Raw genomic sequence first — 18,026 nt, 5'->3', positions numbered from 1 at the left:
AACGACTTCATTTCATAGAATGCAGTGATTTGGGGTCTGAATCCCAACTTGACTACCTTGTAGCTTTGTGACCTGGGCCAGTTATCCCACCTCTCTGAACTGTTTCCTGTCTGTAAGATGTGAGTGGTAATTTCCTCGGGTTGTTTTAGGATGTGGTAAGGTAATATATAGAGAATTTCCAGCCCATGGCTAAGCAGCACTAAAGGTGATCAGTAGATGTCAGTGGTCTTCCTGTCCCTCCTGATATTGGAAACACTGAGAGGTTAGCTTCTTTGGGCCTCTTGTTTGAATCCTCATCTGAGTCATCATATAATAGCCTCACAGGTCTGTTTGGACGATTACCCAGTGTTTTTTAAATGCTTTGGATTCCAAGGATTAGGGGCTGGGGGTGTAGCTCAGTGCTTAGCATACACGAGGCCCTGAATTCCATCCCCAGCACCAAAATCTTAAAATTGAAAGAAAAAAAAAACTTCAAATACAAAGCATTATTACTATTATTATTACAATTTATTTGAACAGCCATTTCCCTGTCAAAATTCAGGAATAATCACCTTGCAGTGGAGGAGTGATTACAGTGGGAAAGAGATGGCTCTGGGTAAGGATTGTCACACCCAGCTCCTGTGGTCTGTAGTAGGCTCCATAGGTTTGTAACACCCCATGCTTCGCATCTTGACTCATGGCTCTTTCCAGAGCAAAGCCAAAGTGCTATGAATTCTGTTCTGATGACCCTGTGATAATGGCATATTCATCTGGGGATTGAGACCTGTTCCATGTAGCCCAAGGATCCTTTACCCCCGCTTCAGCAGAATTTGACCCAGAATTAGGTATCTGTGCCCCCTTTTTAGTTATAATAACTTACTTGTTGCTGTTCGCCAAATTGAGGTTGCATTTTTGTCAAATTTTATCTCATTTTAACCTGAAAGTAGATGTTCAGTTTACACTGGGTTTTGGTGTAGCCATCTTCCAATTTGCCACCCATTTAATTTGACTTTGAAATTCTTCATCCAGACCCAGTAGCAGATTGCTTATGAGCAGCCTGATAATAAGCATATGTAGTGTTTAAAGGTGGGATGTGCCGGAATACATTCTCAGGGGTGAATTGTGATTGTGCTTTCTCATCTTGTTCATTTGTAATAACAGCATTGTTTTCTTGTGCTGTCTTTCATTTTCTGTAAGTAAGATTGCTCTTGGTCTTCCATTTTATTCTTTCAATATATGAGATGAGCTTTTGGTTTTCTCTGCTGAGAGACTTCAAAATGAGATGCTCGGGGTTCCTAATACCCCTGCCTGTTTCCTTATACAGGTACCGAAGTGAGAAGGTGACAATCAGTTATGCAGAATATATTGCTTCTCGACAGCACTGTTTCCAGAATGGCACTCTTCATGCCCCGCCCCTCTACAATCATTACTCCTGACACACGGCTGCATGACCAGTCCCACCCCCCTGTGGCCACCAGTGGCTATGACATCATTGGAGCAGATGCCTCCTCTTCTTGGTCCAGTTACTTCTATTACTGCACCATTTTATGATGCTAGCTTCCGTTGCCAAGTCTGCCTCCCACTGACTGAAGGGGTGTGGGGTTACACTGAATGAAACAGAACTTTAGGGGCCCAAGCCTTATCTCAGCCTTTCCTCAATATGGGGTCCACTGGATTGGGGCTCCTCCATGACTAGTGAGAATTACTGTGGGTTCGGAAGACCCTTGTCTGATGACTTGCTGCATGAGTGCCGGCTACACTCTGGAAGCTGGAATTGATGATCCATGAAAGCTTACTCCACACCCAATCCCCCACAGCTTTCCCATCAAGTAGGTGTATTCCCCTGGCAGTCTGGGCAACGGAGACCAACAAGAAACATTTTTAGGTTGTTTTAAATTCCTTTTTTTTTAAACTTACAGTTTATTGCATACCAAGAGTTGATCACAACCTCCATGCTTCATAAGTGGACGCCATGTTGGGGTCAAATGTGGGCACTGTGAGTCCTTCCAGGCTCCTGGACAGAGGCCCACACGCAGATCGGAAGCCCTTTGGATGGCGTTGCAGATCCCATTGCTCAATAAGCTGTGGAGGTTTTAATGCTCACCCCACTCAGCTGGATTTTCTGGCTTTTTCCTTCATCAAGTCTCCTAGTATTGAACAGAGCTGTGTGGTGTAGCCTGCTGAGAAATTGAATGGAGATGCCTATAGAAGGTCTTGATGTCATCGCTGCAAGCAGGTGTGAAAGGAGAGACTCTGCTCACCTCCTGGCTACCTCACCCTTCTTCTGGTAGTAGTGCCTATGTAACTGGATCTGAGTTCTCAGAAGCATAGATGTGCAAATAGGCATTTGGGTTATGTTGTCATAGGGAGAATCCATTGTCTTCTAGCTGGTTTTCTCTTAAGGTAAACATCCTGAGGGACCTTTAGGCAAGGGAGTTTCTTTTTCCAGTTTGCCTATAGAGGTGGAAAGACAGTTGATATTCAGACACTAGAACAAAGCTGTGTAATTAAAACAAGGTGAATCTTTATGTTGCCTACCATGCTGGGAATTTTTACCCCATCAGGGCAAATTTCCAAATAACTCATGATTTTGAGTCATTTAAACTCATGACATTTCCTTTTCTCCTTGTTGCTGATTTCCAGTAGCCAGCAGCAAGTTTTCCTCCCTTGCCTATTCTTGTCATTCGGTGGCAAAATTCATAGAACCAGGAGACTTGGGAGATGTTCTGAAAGCACTGTCACAAAGGCACTACTAAAGTGATCGATCCACAGAAGAGGTGGCCAGCTGGAAGAAAGGAACCTGAGGATGATACACTGGTTTTCAACACATGCTTAGAGAACTTTTGCGGTGGATTGGGTTTCAACCCAGTGAACACATTTTTATTTAATTTATTTTTAGTTTATTATGTGATGATAGTGTGGCTTTCCAAAATGAGCAAATACTTGTCAAAAGATCTTTTGAATTTTCTTCTGCCAGGAATGGAGGGCAAGAGAAGGGACACTTGTGCTATTCTAGGTATTGCTTCCAAGTTCCTGGAAAGGAATGTGAGGGGCAGGTTGTTGCTAGTGAAGACCCGGGGTGAATGGAATGGGGGAGATGCAAATAGCATTGGAGTGCCCAGGCTGTGCCCCTTTCCTGCCAGGTTGGGTTCCTTCAGCCTGCCATGTACCCTTGCTAATGTTGGTGAAGGTGATGGGGTCTCTTGGTTTCCTGCTGATGAAGGTGATACAATACATGTATTAGAGATAGATGTTACAGCAGGTACACAGGTGCCATGATTGATGTCGGTCGGGGTGGTCAGCTCTGGAGTGAGCCACCCACCTCAATTTGTACAACAGTATTGACACATAGGGCTACACTCATTACTGTTCAAGTGTTCTATGTTAAAAGTTGTGTTTAATTTCTAAAGATTAAAAAAGCAAAAAAAAAAATGGTGCTAAACTTAACCCCTGAGCACGCTCAGTGAGACTGGTCATGCAAACATTACACAGTGCCATGCTTTTCAAGCCTATTTTTCTTGTAGAAATGTTGCCCTATTTGTCTTCCCCAATGTATAATATGTATTTTATTTTATTGAGGGTGGGGTAGGATACCTGCCATTTAAGAAAATGAACAGAAAAATTTAAACCCAAGAAATGGGGAAAAAAATCAGTGCACAAGAATCGGGCTGGTGAAGCCCAGCACCACACTGAAGTGGGCTCAGTGGTTTTGGAGTGAAGAAGCCTTACTCCCTGCACATTCCCTCATGCTCCCACACGAGTCCAGCCATGGAGACGCTGAACCATGGAGGCGCTCGGGTTCCTCTTGCCTTGTCAAGGGGACTCAGGAGTCAGCCAAGGGAAATTCTTTGGCCCCCTAAGGAATAGGCACTGTTAAATGCCTGTCCTGACCAAGGCCTACGCAGGAAGAAGTCTGGAAGTGTTTGATCAGTGTCACCTCATGGAAACAAGTGGCAGGTGACTCTCAGGAAAACTACTGTGGCTCATCCATGTGGCAGCTTTGCATAGGGAGGTAACAGCTCTGAACTGGAACTGAATTGCCTTCCTCATGCTTACCAAAACCTTCATGAGGGTGGCCAGTCCATGCTGAGTGAGTGGTGGGTAAAGAAAGGGAATGTTTCCTGCGCAATGTTTCCTTTGCCCTTAGGCCACTCAGCTAACAGTTGATAACCACTGTTGTCAAGGAACCAACCCAATGTTGCTAGCTTGGTTCAGAGTTCGTTTCATCCCTAGCTGTGAGTGCCTTTTGGTCTGGAAAGTTGGCTTGTCTCATCATACCCACAGCTAGGACATTCTCTCTGTAATTATGAATTGTCCTTGTTTTACATGAACTAAAAGAGAATGTCTTTGATCACTAGAGTTTGTCAGTGTTGGATTGTTTCAACTGTGAGGTTCTTAAACTTTTTTTGCTTCATAATATCAAAACAATTCATGTTAGAGACCCTTTCACGTGAAAGGTTTGTAGTTGAGACATTACATATATTTTACTGTTTATAATAAAAATAATCTATACAAAACAAGTCCTGGGTGTTAATTTTAATATTTTGCACAAGATCTGTTTTCCATATGTTAACATCTACAGTTTTCACTAACTCAATGTTGTTTTCTATTGAGATTTCTGGAGCCTAGGGAGCTACATGTTCTGTTTCTTTCTGTTCTTATTTCCTTGAAGCAAGAGACTGTATGGCCTTCAGTGCAAAGACTCCAGACCAATTCTTTGTATTACACTTGGTTGCCTCTTGGCTATATAACTTCTGAGTGCAAATCATTGAACTCTTTAACAAAGTATTGTAGAGAATAAATCATAATGGGTAAAAGTTGGTTGTCTGCCTCTTTTTTTATAACCTGGTGACTTGAATTATCTGAAATAATGGTTAACAACTGTCTTAGTTTTGAAGATAGCCAACCAGATGGTAAGTAGTGAGCCTAGGTGTTTTGTGTGATGTTCATAACACCCCAGTAATCTTGTGGTGTTTTTTTTTGTTTGTTTGTTTCTTGTTTTGGCAAAGGTTGGTAGCTTTGCCCTTGTTTTTTTTTTTTTTTAATAGTAAGTTTCCATCATTAATTAACACACTAAAAATCAGATTTTTCCAGAATGAAGGTTTAATTTTATCTGATGAGGTTGTCAACCTTCAGTCTAATTCTGGAAGACTTTTTTTTTTTTTTTTGATAGGGGAAGGTGTGCTGGTACTGGGGCTTGAACTTAGCCTGTCCCTTAGGTTTTTCTCTCATGGCATTCTACCACTTGATCCACAGCTCCACTTGTAGCTTTTTGGTGATTAATTGGAGATAAGAGTCTCACAGACTTTTCTGCCTGCCACTGGCTTTGAACTGTGATGCTCAGATCTCAGTCTCCTGAGTAGGTAGGATTGTAGGCATGAGCCACTGGCTCACAGCTATGGGGGTGAATTTTTAATATGCTTGATTCTGAAGTCCTTATTCTTGGGAAAACAGTAGGTGAAAACAGGTGCTGGGATAATTGTGGGAGTATGTGACAGCTTGTTAATGACTAATAGATTTTGATAATGTACGAAAAGGAAATCTTTAGGAGAAATTGATGTTGTATTTATCACATTCCTTACTACCTGCAGCAGTGCTTGTAGTGAGATTAAGCATGGAATTTCCTCATTTATTGGAAGTGTTGAGAATGCATAAAAACTATTGGTGTTTTAGCCATCCCTGTTCTTGCAAATGTGAAACAAGTGATCCAAGTAGAGGTTAGTGTGCTGATTTTTATTATTATAAAGATGATGTACAGAGGTTATGGTTGCACAAGTAGAGTGCTAATTTTTGTGGAAATTGGAAGGTGTTTTGGTGTTGTTTTATGTGGTGCTGGGGAATCGAACCCAGGGCTTCATGTATATGAGGCAAGAACTCCTGCCACTAGCCCTGTTTTTTTGTTGTTGTTTTTTTTTTTTTTTTTTTTTTGCCAGTCCTGGGCTTGGACTTAGGGCCTGAGCACTGTCCCTGGCTTCTTTTTGCTCAAGGCTAGCACTCTGCCACTTGAGCCACAGCGCCACTTCTGGCCGTTTTCTGTATATGTGGTGCTGGGGAATCGAGCTCAGGGCTTCATGTATGCAAGGCAAACATCCTTGCCACGGCCATATTCCCAGCCCCCCGGAAGGTGTTTTAAAGTTACTTCCAGATCAGTATAGGGGTCTGTGATCCTAGCATGAGTGTTTGGCATTGAAGTTGTTTGGCTGGAAGACTTGACTGAGGATAATGATGCCAAGTGCTGTTTTCCTTGCTGTCCATATAAATTCTGTATGCTATGGCATACAGACAAATCTAAATCTCCAAGGTAGCCTGTTGGAGGGGGAAAAAAAGTAGTTGTACAGGGGATTTTAGTTTGAAATCCTTTGCCCATACCTCAGCACACAAGGTAATGACCAGATGGTGCTGGTCATCTGACACTTAATCCAGTACTGTGCAGATGGAATAGCCAAGTAAAATGGGCTTCTCTGGGTGGTACTTCAAGTCAGGACAGGCTTGCTGAGTCATGAGTGCTGAAGTAAAAGTATGCCCTTAAGGAGGTCTGAGATGCAGATGTAAGTGCTCTGCTGGGACAGCACAAGGTGAGTGTGCCCTTGTGTCTCAAGAGGCCACACTGCCACAGGTCAGATAGACTTCAGAGTCCCTATCTCTGCTGGGTGCTAGTGGCTCATGCCTGTTGTCCTAGGCTACAGAGAGGCTAAGACCTGCGGATCATAGTTCAAAGCCAGCAGGGGCAGGAAAGTCTGTGAGACTCATCTCCCAAGTAACCACCTAAAAAAACAAGTGGTGCTGTGGCTCAAAGTGGTAGACCTTTGAGTACAAGAGCTTAGGGACAATGTCCAGGCTCTGGGTTCAGGCCCCATGACCGACACTTCCCCCCCACCCGCTCCAAAAAAAAGTCCCTATCTCTGCTGAGCCTTTATCTCCCTGGTAGAGTACTTGCCCAGTAGGTGTGAGGGTCTGGGATTGATCCCTAGGGAACTCCAGTCTCTATTCCCCTTATAAAAACTCCAGATCTCTTAGCCTGAGTTTTGAGGTTTAGACTCCATCTCTCGTATTGTCTTTGCCACTTATGATACAAACTGCATTAGTAACTAAGGAGACAGGATAATGTAAATATCACACAATCACCTATCAATTTATTTGATAACATTTACCTCTAATTTTCCAAAGAAAATGTTGAGTTTGAGAAAATTGTAGATTACCTTAGACTGGAAGTATGTATATTAACTGAACTTGGGGCCTTGAATTTACAAAGCAAACACTCTGCAAGGCAAACACTCTATTATGTGACCCATACTCCCAAGTCCTTTTGCTTTTTTCCCCCTTAACTATTTTTATTTATTTTTAAGCTGTTATGTATGGAGGGGTTAAAGTTTCCTAAGTCATGAGTTACATTTCTTTTGGGACACTTGTCACCCCTTCACAAAGTGAAGTGTATCAAAGTGGCCTGGTGACTTGGCTCTTGTTCAGGAAAAGAGGAATTAATTGCCTTGGCTTCTTGCTTGCTTCCTTTTTGACGGACCTGGGGCTTGAACTTCGGGCCTGAGCTCTGTCCCTGAGCCTCTCCAGGCCCAAAACTAGCACTTTATCAGAAAGCCACTTCTGGCTTTTTCTATGTGGTACTAAGGAATGGAATCCAGGGCTTCATGCATGCTAGGCAAGCACTACCACTATCACTTTCCCAGCCCTGCCTTGCTTTCTTTTCAAGGTGGAATTATGACAAGCCCCAGACTGTCCAAAAAATAGCAGAGGGTGTAGGTATATTTGAGATTACTTGTGAGCTGCTAACCTTACTTCAAAATCACCTTATGTGAATATTTTCCCCTATTCAAACAAGCTAATCTCAAGCAGATTGTGAACCTGAACTCAGCCAATCTGAGCAGAAGGGCAGGGCCTCCTGGGTTAGTGGTAAATACCAGAGCAGACTGCTTGCTCCCTATGTGTGCTTGCCTGCCAGGCTTTTGGCTGATGGCACACCCTTCTGCACAGAAGTCAACTGCCTTGCTGAGACAATTCTTTATTTTCATGCCTTTTGTTGTGACTCTAATAATTCTTGGGAAGTATATAACAACTCACTCCCAGTTTTCCCCTCTCGTTCCCACCCTCAAGTTGTATATTTCAACAGTATCTAATGAATACATTGCTGCATTTGTTCATCCTTTGCCCTCCATTTCTGTACTTCCTTCCCACCCCCCCTTACCCTCCCAAAGACAGATAATCCCCCCCCCCCTTTTTTTTGTTTTTTAGGTAAGAGTCTAGTGCTTTTGTTCAGGAAGGCCTCAGAGACACTGATCCCCATTCTTATGTCTCCCATGTATCACTCATCTAGCATATATTTTATAAGTCAAAAGAATACTTATGGAGTTAGAAGTGTTGGCTCAGGTGGTAGGGTGCCTGACAATGAGTGAAGGAAGCATCAGCTATCAGGTCTTAATAGGAAAAATACTTTTGTTGGGTCTGTTGGTGCACCCCTGTAATTCCAACCCTCAGGAGGCCAGAGGTAGGAGGATCATGAGTTACAGGACAGCCTGAGCTACCTAAGATCCAAGACCCGGTTTCAAAAAGCTTAGGGGATATGGAAAATAGGATTGCCTTAAGTCTACTTAGCAGCACTGGGACTGGGAATGTGGCTCAGTGGTAGACTGCTTGTCTAGCCTGTATGAAGCCCTGAGTTTGATTCCTGGCACCATGGCCCAAGTGGTAGACTGCTAGCCTTGAGTAAAATAAGCTCAGGAACAGTGCCCAGGAACTGAGTTCAAGCCCTAGGACTAGCAAAAAAAAAAAAAAAAAGTTCATTCTTCATTAATGCAGATGCTTACTACTGTTCTCTAAATGGCAGGAAGAACGAACAATGATGTTTTTGTGAAAACAATCATTTTTTACTTATTATCCAAGGAGTCCGACAGATGGGTATTACAGTCATCTCTATATTACTACCCTCAAGCTTAGAAGTGTTAGATAATCCACTAGAAATCTATCAAATGTTTTAAATACTCAAGTCAGGGACTGGGAATGTGGTTTAATGGTAGAGTGCTAACCTTGAATGCATGAAGCCCTGGGTTCGATTGCTTAGCAGCACATACACAGAAAAAGCCGAAAATAGCACTGTGGCTCAAGTGGTAGAGTGCTAGCCTTGTGTATAAGAAGATCAGGGACGGCCGTCTAGGCCCTGAGTTCAAGCCCCAGGACTTGGGGGGAGGAAGGGACCTCAAGGCATTGGAGAAAATTCAACTAGTCACCCACGCAGTTCCTGTCAATGGCCATTCCTGTCAGGAACTTAGCTTATGCTTGTATCTCACCTAGTCACCGCCTCCTGAAGAACCCCATCACAGGCGCCCGGCGGGGGCGCTTCCGAGTGGAGAAAAGACAGGTTATCTCCACGCCTACGGGCCGGGACACCCCTCCCGCCTCTCTCCACACCCTATTCTCACCTCGGACCTAGGCGGGGCCAACAAGTCCGCCACCTCCCCCGGGGCTTCGGGTCCTGCCTATTCCGGGGCGGGGCGGCCCTTTCCTTCCGCTTCCGGCGGTTTCTGTGGCGGCGCTTGGTAGAGATGGCGGCAGGCGGGAGCGATCCTCGCGCGGGCGACGTTGAGGAGGACGCCTCGCAGCTCATCTTTCCCAAAGGTGGGGCCAGAGCCCGTTTACGTGCGCTCTCCGCAGTCCAACGCCGCCGTTCGCGCACTCCGGGCCGGGCCGAGGCTGGGGCCGGGAAGGATGCCCCGGCCCGGGAGTGGTCCGGAGGATGCGGGCGGGCCCCGGCGAAGATTCGATCCCACGCTGAGGTCCTCGGAGGCCTGGCCGGTCCGGAGCTCACTCGGCAGCTTACTCCGGGCCCCGGGCAGCCCCTGGCTCACCTCTTGAGTCGTTCATTGTCTGGTAACAAATCGCGAAGTCTCAGGCGGATAGGTCTAAAGCAAGCCAGTTCAAATGTTCAGGATAGACTAAACAGTAATTCTGCCTTCTGGAAGTCCCTCCTTTCTATATAACCTCTTAGTGTTTTAAAGCTGAGTGATGTTGGATAGGAAGGGAGCCCCCAAGGAAAGGCTAATTATATATATTTCTGTCTCTGTGTGTGCGCGTGTGTGCACACGCTGATCCTAGGGCTTAAATTGAGGGCCTGGGCAGTATTACTGAGGTTTTGAACATCTATCCTTTGATCTTCCTGGCTAGCTAGGATTATAGGCTTGAACCCAGCTATTATGTTTCGTTGGGTTTTTTCTTTTGGTTCTGCTTTTTTTTGGTCGTGGTGCTTGAACTCTGGGCCTGGGCGCTGTTCTTGAGCTCTTAAACTCAAGGCTAACACTACCACTTGAGCCACAGCTCCACTTCCAGTTTTCTGGTGGTTAATTGGAGATAAGAGTCGGTGATCACCGCCTTTCCTGCCCTGGCTGGCTTTGAACCACGATCCTCAGATCTCAGCCTCCTGAATAGTTAGGGTTACTGGTGTGAGCCACTGGGGCCAGGTCTGTTACGTACTTTTTTTTTTTTTTTTTTTTTTTTGCCAGTCCTAGCGCTAGCTTCTTTTGCTCAAGCTAGCACTCTACCACTTGAGCCACAGCGCCATTTGTGGCTTTTTTTGTTTATATGGTATTGAGGAATGGAACCCAGGGCTTCCTGCATGCTAGGCAAGCACTCTACTGCCATGCCACATTCCCAGCCCCATCTATGTACTTTTAAATATTAGAATATTGAGAGACATATAGAAGCAACAGTGAAGACTGAAGAAATTAGGCAAACTTTTGCTACATGGGAAGTGAACATGACTGATTCAGACATGTCTGCTATATGTTGAGGGATGGGAAAAATTGATGTGATGACCGAAAGTTGGAAGTACATTTGTATTTTCCTCACTGTTGCTTCCTCAGTGTGGGGATATAAACACAAGTTCATGTTTGCAAATAACTTATTCTAGGAGAACTCGCAGGAAATGGAAAGGTAGATAAAAACCAGCTTTAACAGTTTGAAAGAATTGTTAGAACTTATTCTATGGAAACTTGATTTTCTCAAGATGGCAATAGCATTTTAAATAGTGTTATTCTGGATATACAGGCAAAGATTGCTGTACATTTATTATAGAAAAAAAAACTTTTAAACTTGATTTTTAAAATTGCTTATATTTAGCATCCACTTATAACCCAATTCTACTCAGGAAGTCAAGGCAGAAAGATCTTGCAAAAAGATCGTGACTGGTAATGTGGCTTTCTGGTAGAGTGCTTACCTAGCATGCATGAAGCCCTGGGTTTGATTCCTCAGTACTAGATAAACAGAAAAGGCTGGAAGTAGTGCTGTTGCTTAAGTGGTAGAGTGCTAGCCTTGAGCACAAAGAAGGTCAGGGACAGTGCCCAGGCACTAAGTTCAAGCCCCAGAACTGGTGCATCTATAAATGATTCATCATGACACCCCAGAGAGAAGAGAGGGAGAGAACATTAGTATTAGCATTGTGAGACAGCTGCTGGTCTCCCATGCCTGCAATCCTAGCTACTAAGGAGACTGTAATCTGAGGATTGTGGTTCAAGGCCAGCCCAGACATGAAAGTTTGTGAAACTTAGCTATAATAAACTACCAAAAAAGCTGGAAGTGGACCTGGCTCAAGTGGTAGAGGGCTAGCCTTGAGCAATAGAGGCTCAGGAACAGTACCCTGACCCTGAGTTTAAGCCCCAGGACCTGATCCCCTCAAAAAAAGAAATTGTAGAGCTAAAGATAATAAACCCATGGAGATTACAGGGAAGTAATTGTTGGTGCTCAAATTTGAAATCAGTAACTGTTCTGATTGAGATAATGTGTCTAGGTCAGTCCTTGGTGTTAAATCTTACTGTAATGAATTTGCTTACTCCTGTGTGTTGTGAACAAGGGCAGTAAAATACACCTGGTTCTCTGTAAAAGCAGAAAAATAGTCAATGCAAATCGAACGTAATAGAAGCTGATTTTAAAGGCAGACTATTTTCTGACAATTGTGTTTCTCAGAGTTTGAAACAGCTGAGACACTTCTGAATTCAGAAGTTCATATGCTTCTGGAGCATCGAAAGCAACAGAACGAGAGTGCAGAGGATGAACAGGAACTCTCAGAGGTCTTTATGAAAACTTTAAACTACACAGCTCGTTTCAGTCGTTTCAAAAACAGAGAGACCATTGCCAGTGTCCGTAGGTAAGTGCCAAAAGAAAGCTTTTACCAATCCAGATTCTTTGGCATCTGCGGTAGGTTGTTGTTCTCTGACTCCTTTCCTAAGCATCATTCAAGTAAAATGTTTTTGTTAAAAACTGGAGGGAGGGGCCGGGAATATGGCCTAGTGGCAAGAGTGCTTGCCTTATATATACATAAAGCCCTGGGTTCGATTCCTCAGCACCACATATATAGAATATGGCCAGAAGGGGCGCTGTGGCTCAAGTGGCAGAGTGCTAGCCTTGAGCAAAAAGAAGCCAGGGACAGTGCTCAGGCCCTGAGTCCAAGGCCCGGGACTGGCAAAAAAAAAAAGTAAAAAGTGGAGGGAAAAATTGGGAGAGAAAGAGGGAACGGGTGACACTGGCCAAAAAGAAATGTACACATGGGGAGCTGGGGATATGGCCTAGTGGCAAAAGTGCTTGCCTCGTATACATGAGACCCTGGGTTCAATTCCCCAGCACCACATATACAGAAAATGGCCAGAAGTAGCACTGTGGCTCAAGTGGCAGAGTGCTAGCCTTGAGCAAAAAGAAGCCAGGGACAGTGCTCAGGCCCTGAGTCCAAGGCCCAGGACTGGCCAAAAAAAAAAAAAAAAAAAAGTGGAGGGAAAAATTGGGAGAGAAAGAGGGAACGGGTGACATTGGCCAAAAAGAAATGTACACATGGGGAGCTTGGGATATGGCCTAGTGGCAAGAGTGCTTGCCTCATATAACAGCAAGAAGTGACGCTGGGGATCAAGTGGCAGAGTGCTAGTCTTGAGCAAAAAAGAAGCCAGGGACAATGCTCAGGCCCTGGGTCCAAGCCCCAGGACTGGCCAAAAAAAAGAAATGTACACATGGGGCTGGGAATGTGGCTTAGGAGTTGAGTGCTTGCTTAGCATGCATGAAGCCCTGAGTTCCATTCCTCAGCATCACATAAACAGAAAAAAGCTGGAAGTGGCACTGTGGCCCATGTGGTAGAGTGCTAGCCTTGAACAAAAAGAAGCCAGGGACAATGCTCAGGCCCTGTGCTCAAGCCCCAGGAATGGCAAAAAAAAAAGTAATCATTGCCAGACTTATGTAACTATAATCGCCCTGAATATTACCTTTATAAATATTTAAAAGCAAAACTAAAAATAATTTATTCTTTTATTTATTTATTTTTTTCTTTGCCAGTCCTGGGCCTTGGACTCAGGGTCTGAGCACTGTCCCTGGCTTCTTTTTGCTCAAGGCTAGCACTCTGCCACTTGAGTCACAGCGCCACTTCTGGCCATTTTTTGTATATGTGGTGCTGGGGAATTGAACCCAGGGCCTCAAGTATACGAGGCAAGTGCTCTTGCCACTAGGCCATATACCCAGCCCCACAACTAAAAATAATTTAAAATTGAAGCTGCGCATCCAGCGACTCAGACCTGTAATCCTAGCTGCTCAGGAGGCTGAGATCTGAGCTTTACAGTTTGAAGTTAACCTCCAAAAAGTTAACACCTGAAAAGCCAGAAGCAGAACGGTAGGTCAAGTAGTAGAGCACTAGCTTTGAGCAAGCAAGCTCAGGGACAATGCCCAGTCTCTGAGTTTAAATCCCAGGACTGGCATCAAAATAAATAAATGGTCATGCACAGCTACCTCACATCTGTAATTCTATCTTCCTTAACTTCAAGCTTCAGAACAAGCAGTATTTTTAATACTAATTATTATTGTTTTGTTTTTTTGTTTTGTATTTTTGCCAGTCCTGGGGTTTGAACTCAGGGCCTCAGCACTGTCCCTGGCTTCTTTTTGCTCAAGGCTAGCACTCTACCACTTGAACCACAGCGCCACTTCCAACTTTTTCTGTTTATGTGGGGCTGAGGAATCGAACCCCGGGCTTCATGCATGCTAGGCAAGCACTCTACCACCAATCTACATTTCAAACCCAGAAAAATAATTGTTTAAATACATTTCTTTTTGTACAATGTCACCTCTTCCTCACTCCCAGTTTTTCCCTCCCATTCCACCTACAAGTTGTATGGTTCATTTCCAACACTTATTTTAAAGTGGAGGCTAGAGGAATGTCTCTTATGTCAGAGTACTTGCTTATTAGCTTTAATCTTCAACACCACTACCCCCGAATTAAATAAGGACAGAATTCCCTTTTGACACTTTTTTTTAAAGCTGGCTCTCACTATGTAGCCCAGATCAGTGTTAAACTTTTGATACCTCAGCCTCTGCCTGCTAAGTGCTGGGATTACAGATGTGTACCACCACACTTAAAGTAGAAAATAGAAATTTTGATTGTACCAGTACTGGGGTTGGAACTCTGCACTCTCACTTTGCTCTTTTGCTCATGGCTGGTACTGTACCACTTGAGCCTTTTACCTCAAGTATCTTGGAATTTTTTTTGCCCAGACTAGAGTATCAGCATCCTATTTTGTTGCTAGGGTTATAGGAGAGAGCCACCAATGCACAAATGAAAACAGATTCTTTTTTGGTGTGTGCTAGTCCTGGGACTTGAACTCGGGCCTGAGCACTATCCCTGGCTTCTTTTTGCCCAAGGCTAGCACTCTGCCAACTTGAGCCACAGCAGCACTTCTGGCCTTTTCTATATATGTGGTGCTGAGGAATTGAACCCAGGGCTTCATGTATATGAGGCAAGCACTCTTGCCACTAGGCCATATTCCTGGCCCCTGTCCCTGAGCTTTTGTGCTCAAGGCTAGCACTCTACTGCTTTGAGCCACATTGCCACTTTTACTTTTCTGGTGGTTAATTGGAGATAAGAGTTTCACAGACTTCAATCCCTGGGCTGCCTTTGTTGCTCCAACCTCAGATTTCAGCCTCCTGAGTAAGATTACAAGGCATGAGCCACTGGCAACCAGCAAGGTGTAGCCTAGACTGGTCTCAAATTGATCCTGAATCATCCTCCTCCTTGATTACCAGCATGCACCACCCCAGCTACTAGAATTTTTTGTTTTGTTTTGTTTTTTGCTAGTCCTAGGGCTTGAACTCAGGGCTTGAGCACTGTCCTGGCTTCTCTTTGCTCAAGGCTAGCACTCTACGACTTGAGCCACAGCGCCTCTTCTGGCCTTTCCTATATATGTGGTGCTGAAGAATCGAACCCAGGGCTTCCTGTATACAAGGCAAGCACTGTACCACTAGGCCATATTCCCAGCCCCTAGAAATTTTTAGTAGATCCAGCCCTGAACGTCAGAACCAAAACATAATGAGCTCTGTTTTACAATGTGGAAAAAGGAGTTCCATGTCAAAATACTTAGTAGTTTGGGACAGCCCCTGTTCTTGACATATAGTGAGTAAGGTTGAGCTAGAGTAACAGTAAAGAACAACAAAGTTGTTTCTTTTGTTTCTGTTTTGGCTCTATGACCTGGAATCAAACAAAGTTGTTTCTTCTAGGAAAGATTGTATAGTCCTTGAGATGGTAGATTTTCACAAGCTGGGTGACATATACTTTTGCACTATAGTATGCTCTCTTCAATTTCCTTGTCTCTGCTGGGTTTTCCCTTGTCCACTTACAAAAACATACTCAGAATTTTCTGTTCTTTGGAGATGGGCACAGGAAGAGATTTGAAAGTGGGAATCAGTGACTCAAAATGTCCAAATCAAAGATTGAAAAAGATAGCTGTTGTTTTCTTCTTCATTGGTAGACATTTGGTCTCTTTTTTCCTATTGAACATACTTTGATTTTTTTTTCTTCTTTTATAATCAGCTTACTTCTCCAGAAAAAGCTACATAAGTTTGAGTTGGCCTGTTTGGCCAACCTTTGCCCAGAGACTGCTGAGGAGTCCAAAGCTCTTATTCCAAGGTTAGTACCAGTTGTGATAAGGCCTATATGTAAGATTTAGGTAGATATTGTGCAATATGGAATAAGAATTCCTTTTTTTTTTTGCCAGTCCTGGGGCTTGATTCAGGGCCTGAGCACAGTCCCTGGCTTCTTTTTGCTCAAGGCTAGCACTCTGCCACTTGAGCCACAGTGCCACTTCTGGCTGTTTTCTATATATGTGGTGCTGGGGGATCGAACCCTGGGCTTCATGTATACGAGGCAAGCACTCCTGCCACTAGGCCATATTCTCAGCCCCAGTGTCCCTGTTTTTGCTCAGTGGTAGCACTCTACCACTTTAGTCAGCACTTCACTTCCCAGTTTCTTTTGTGTGTGTGTGTGTGTGTGTGTGTGTGTGTGTGTGTGTGTGTGTGTGTGTTTAATTGAAGATGAGTCTCCTGGTTTTCCTCCTTGAACTGGCTTCAAATTGTGATTCTCAGTTTCCTGAGTGGCTAAGATTACTGGTGCCTAGATTTCCAAAATGAATTTTTACAGAAAAACAATTGCAGGATTCATACAGTGTAATATTCATCCCCTCCCTGTCCTGCCAGTGTTGGGACTTGAACTCGGGGCCTGGACATTGTTCTTTAGCTTTTTCCACTGTGGCTGACATTCTGCCACTTGACCCATAGCTCTACTTTCTACTTTTGGGTGGTTAATTGAAGTTAAGATCCTGTTTTTGTTTTGTTTTATTTTGTTTTCCCCTGCCTTTAGCCTGCTTTATATTAGAATCCTCAGCTCTCAACTTCCTGAGTCTCTAAGATTGCAGGCATGAACCACCAATGCCTGATATTACTTTCAGCTTTTTTCTGGTTAATTGGAGATTAGCGTTTCAAGGACTTTTTTGCCCAGGTTTGCTTTGAACTGAGAGCCTCAGATCTCAGCCTCCTGAGTAGCTAGAATTACAGGTGTTAACTACTGGTGCTCAGCCCTATTTTACTTTTGTGTAATACTTGGGTTAGTAATCAGGGCATTGCAAGGCAAGTGCCCTATCACTAGGGCGGATTCTCCCAGCCCTGGTGATTTAGTAGGATCTCACCTCTCTGCTTTTAGGTAGGCCATCACACCTACTTTTTCTTTCTTTTTTACTATTTGAGATGGAATCTTAGAAACGTTTTTGCCAGGACTAGCCTCAAACTGCAATCTCCTGATCTCTGCCTTCCAACTAGTATTGATTATGAATGTGAGCCCCCATGCCTGATAGCATTTTTTTATATAAACATAAGATGTGTATCACTTATGGATACAATACACACACATACATACATACGTAGTAAAAAAATATGTGTGGAAATGATAAATTCCAAATTCAGGATGGGGGTTACTTCTAGGCAAAGAAAGGAAATATTGGACTGGGCTATCAGTTGTTCCTCTTATAGTTATTAAAGAAATGTTGGAACTAGAGAGAGGTATGGCTCACAGGTAGAGTGCCAGATGTGAGGGGGGAAAAAAGCCAAATGAGAGTGCAAAGCCTAAGTTCAAGCCTTACTACTGGCGGGAAGGAAAGGGCCTTACCTAAATTGAGTAGGGCTGTGGAATCTTTGTATCGTCAATATATTTGAACATTTTGTGCATTTTAGTAAAGGAGCAGTAGAAAAGTAGTACACTTGAAATGTAAAGGTAAATGTGGAATTACAGGTAAGTGGTCAGATGTATGCTTCAAATACAAATGTATGAAAATTGACAGGTACTAAGTCACTTATCTTTTGATCTTGCAGCCTAGAGGGGCGATTTGAAGATGAGGAGCTGCAGCAGATTCTTGATGATATCCAGACCAAACGCAGTTTTCAATATTAAAATCCAGATATCACTTTCTTCCTTGGGGGGAACAGTGTTCCCAGAAAAGTTCCACCTTCCCAGGGGCTATGTCTACCTTGCCCAGAAATTATATCACAGAAGACAGTTGGGCTTCTTCTGGAGCAGACAACTTAGCTTTCTGTTCAAGTGTGGCTGTGAGACCATGAGAACCATGGGATTTTGCTGTGGCTTTGCAAGTGTCTGTAGGGCATGCCACTAGCTAGGAAGGTTGCAGCAGGACAAAGTGAAAGCCACACTGTTGACTACCTCAAATTGTGTTTGTGGACCCCATGCTGTTTTTTTAATC

General features: G+C 43.9%; 2 protein-coding genes across 4 annotated transcripts in view; both read left to right on the top strand.

Annotated features, from left to right (window-relative positions):
- Ammecr1l (AMMECR1 like) overlaps nt 1-4,971 on the top strand; it is a 26,151-nt gene extending 21,180 nt beyond the window's left edge. For both annotated transcript variants that reach the window (XM_048345664.1, XM_048345665.1), the window contains one exon: nt 1,304-4,971. In XM_048345664.1, coding sequence (XP_048201621.1) covers nt 1,304-1,415 — 112 coding nt within the window. In that variant the 3' untranslated portion in view covers nt 1,416-4,971. The remainder of the gene's footprint in view (nt 1-1,303) is intronic.
- The window catches only part of Polr2d (RNA polymerase II subunit D), a 26,978-nt gene extending 8,952 nt beyond the window's left edge, over nt 1-18,026 (top strand). Inside the window, exons 2-5 of one of the 2 annotated variants that reach the window (XM_048345667.1) lie at nt 9,529-9,603; nt 11,944-12,124; nt 15,812-15,907; nt 17,641-18,026. In XM_048345667.1, the coding sequence (XP_048201624.1) occupies nt 9,531-9,603; nt 11,944-12,124; nt 15,812-15,907; nt 17,641-17,719 (429 nt within the window). In that variant the 5' untranslated portion in view covers nt 9,529-9,530 and the 3' untranslated portion in view covers nt 17,720-18,026. The remainder of the gene's footprint in view (nt 1-9,528; nt 9,604-11,943; nt 12,125-15,811; nt 15,908-17,640) is intronic. The other variant, XM_048345668.1, reaches the window with a different exon arrangement.

Source organism: Perognathus longimembris, chromosome 4, assembly GCF_023159225.1.
Source record: "Perognathus longimembris pacificus isolate PPM17 chromosome 4, ASM2315922v1, whole genome shotgun sequence".
NCBI classification, from domain to species: Eukaryota; Metazoa; Chordata; class Mammalia; order Rodentia; family Heteromyidae; genus Perognathus; species Perognathus longimembris.
The sequence above is the reverse complement of the archived record's forward strand: the minus strand, read 5'-3'. Positions and strand labels throughout refer to the sequence as shown.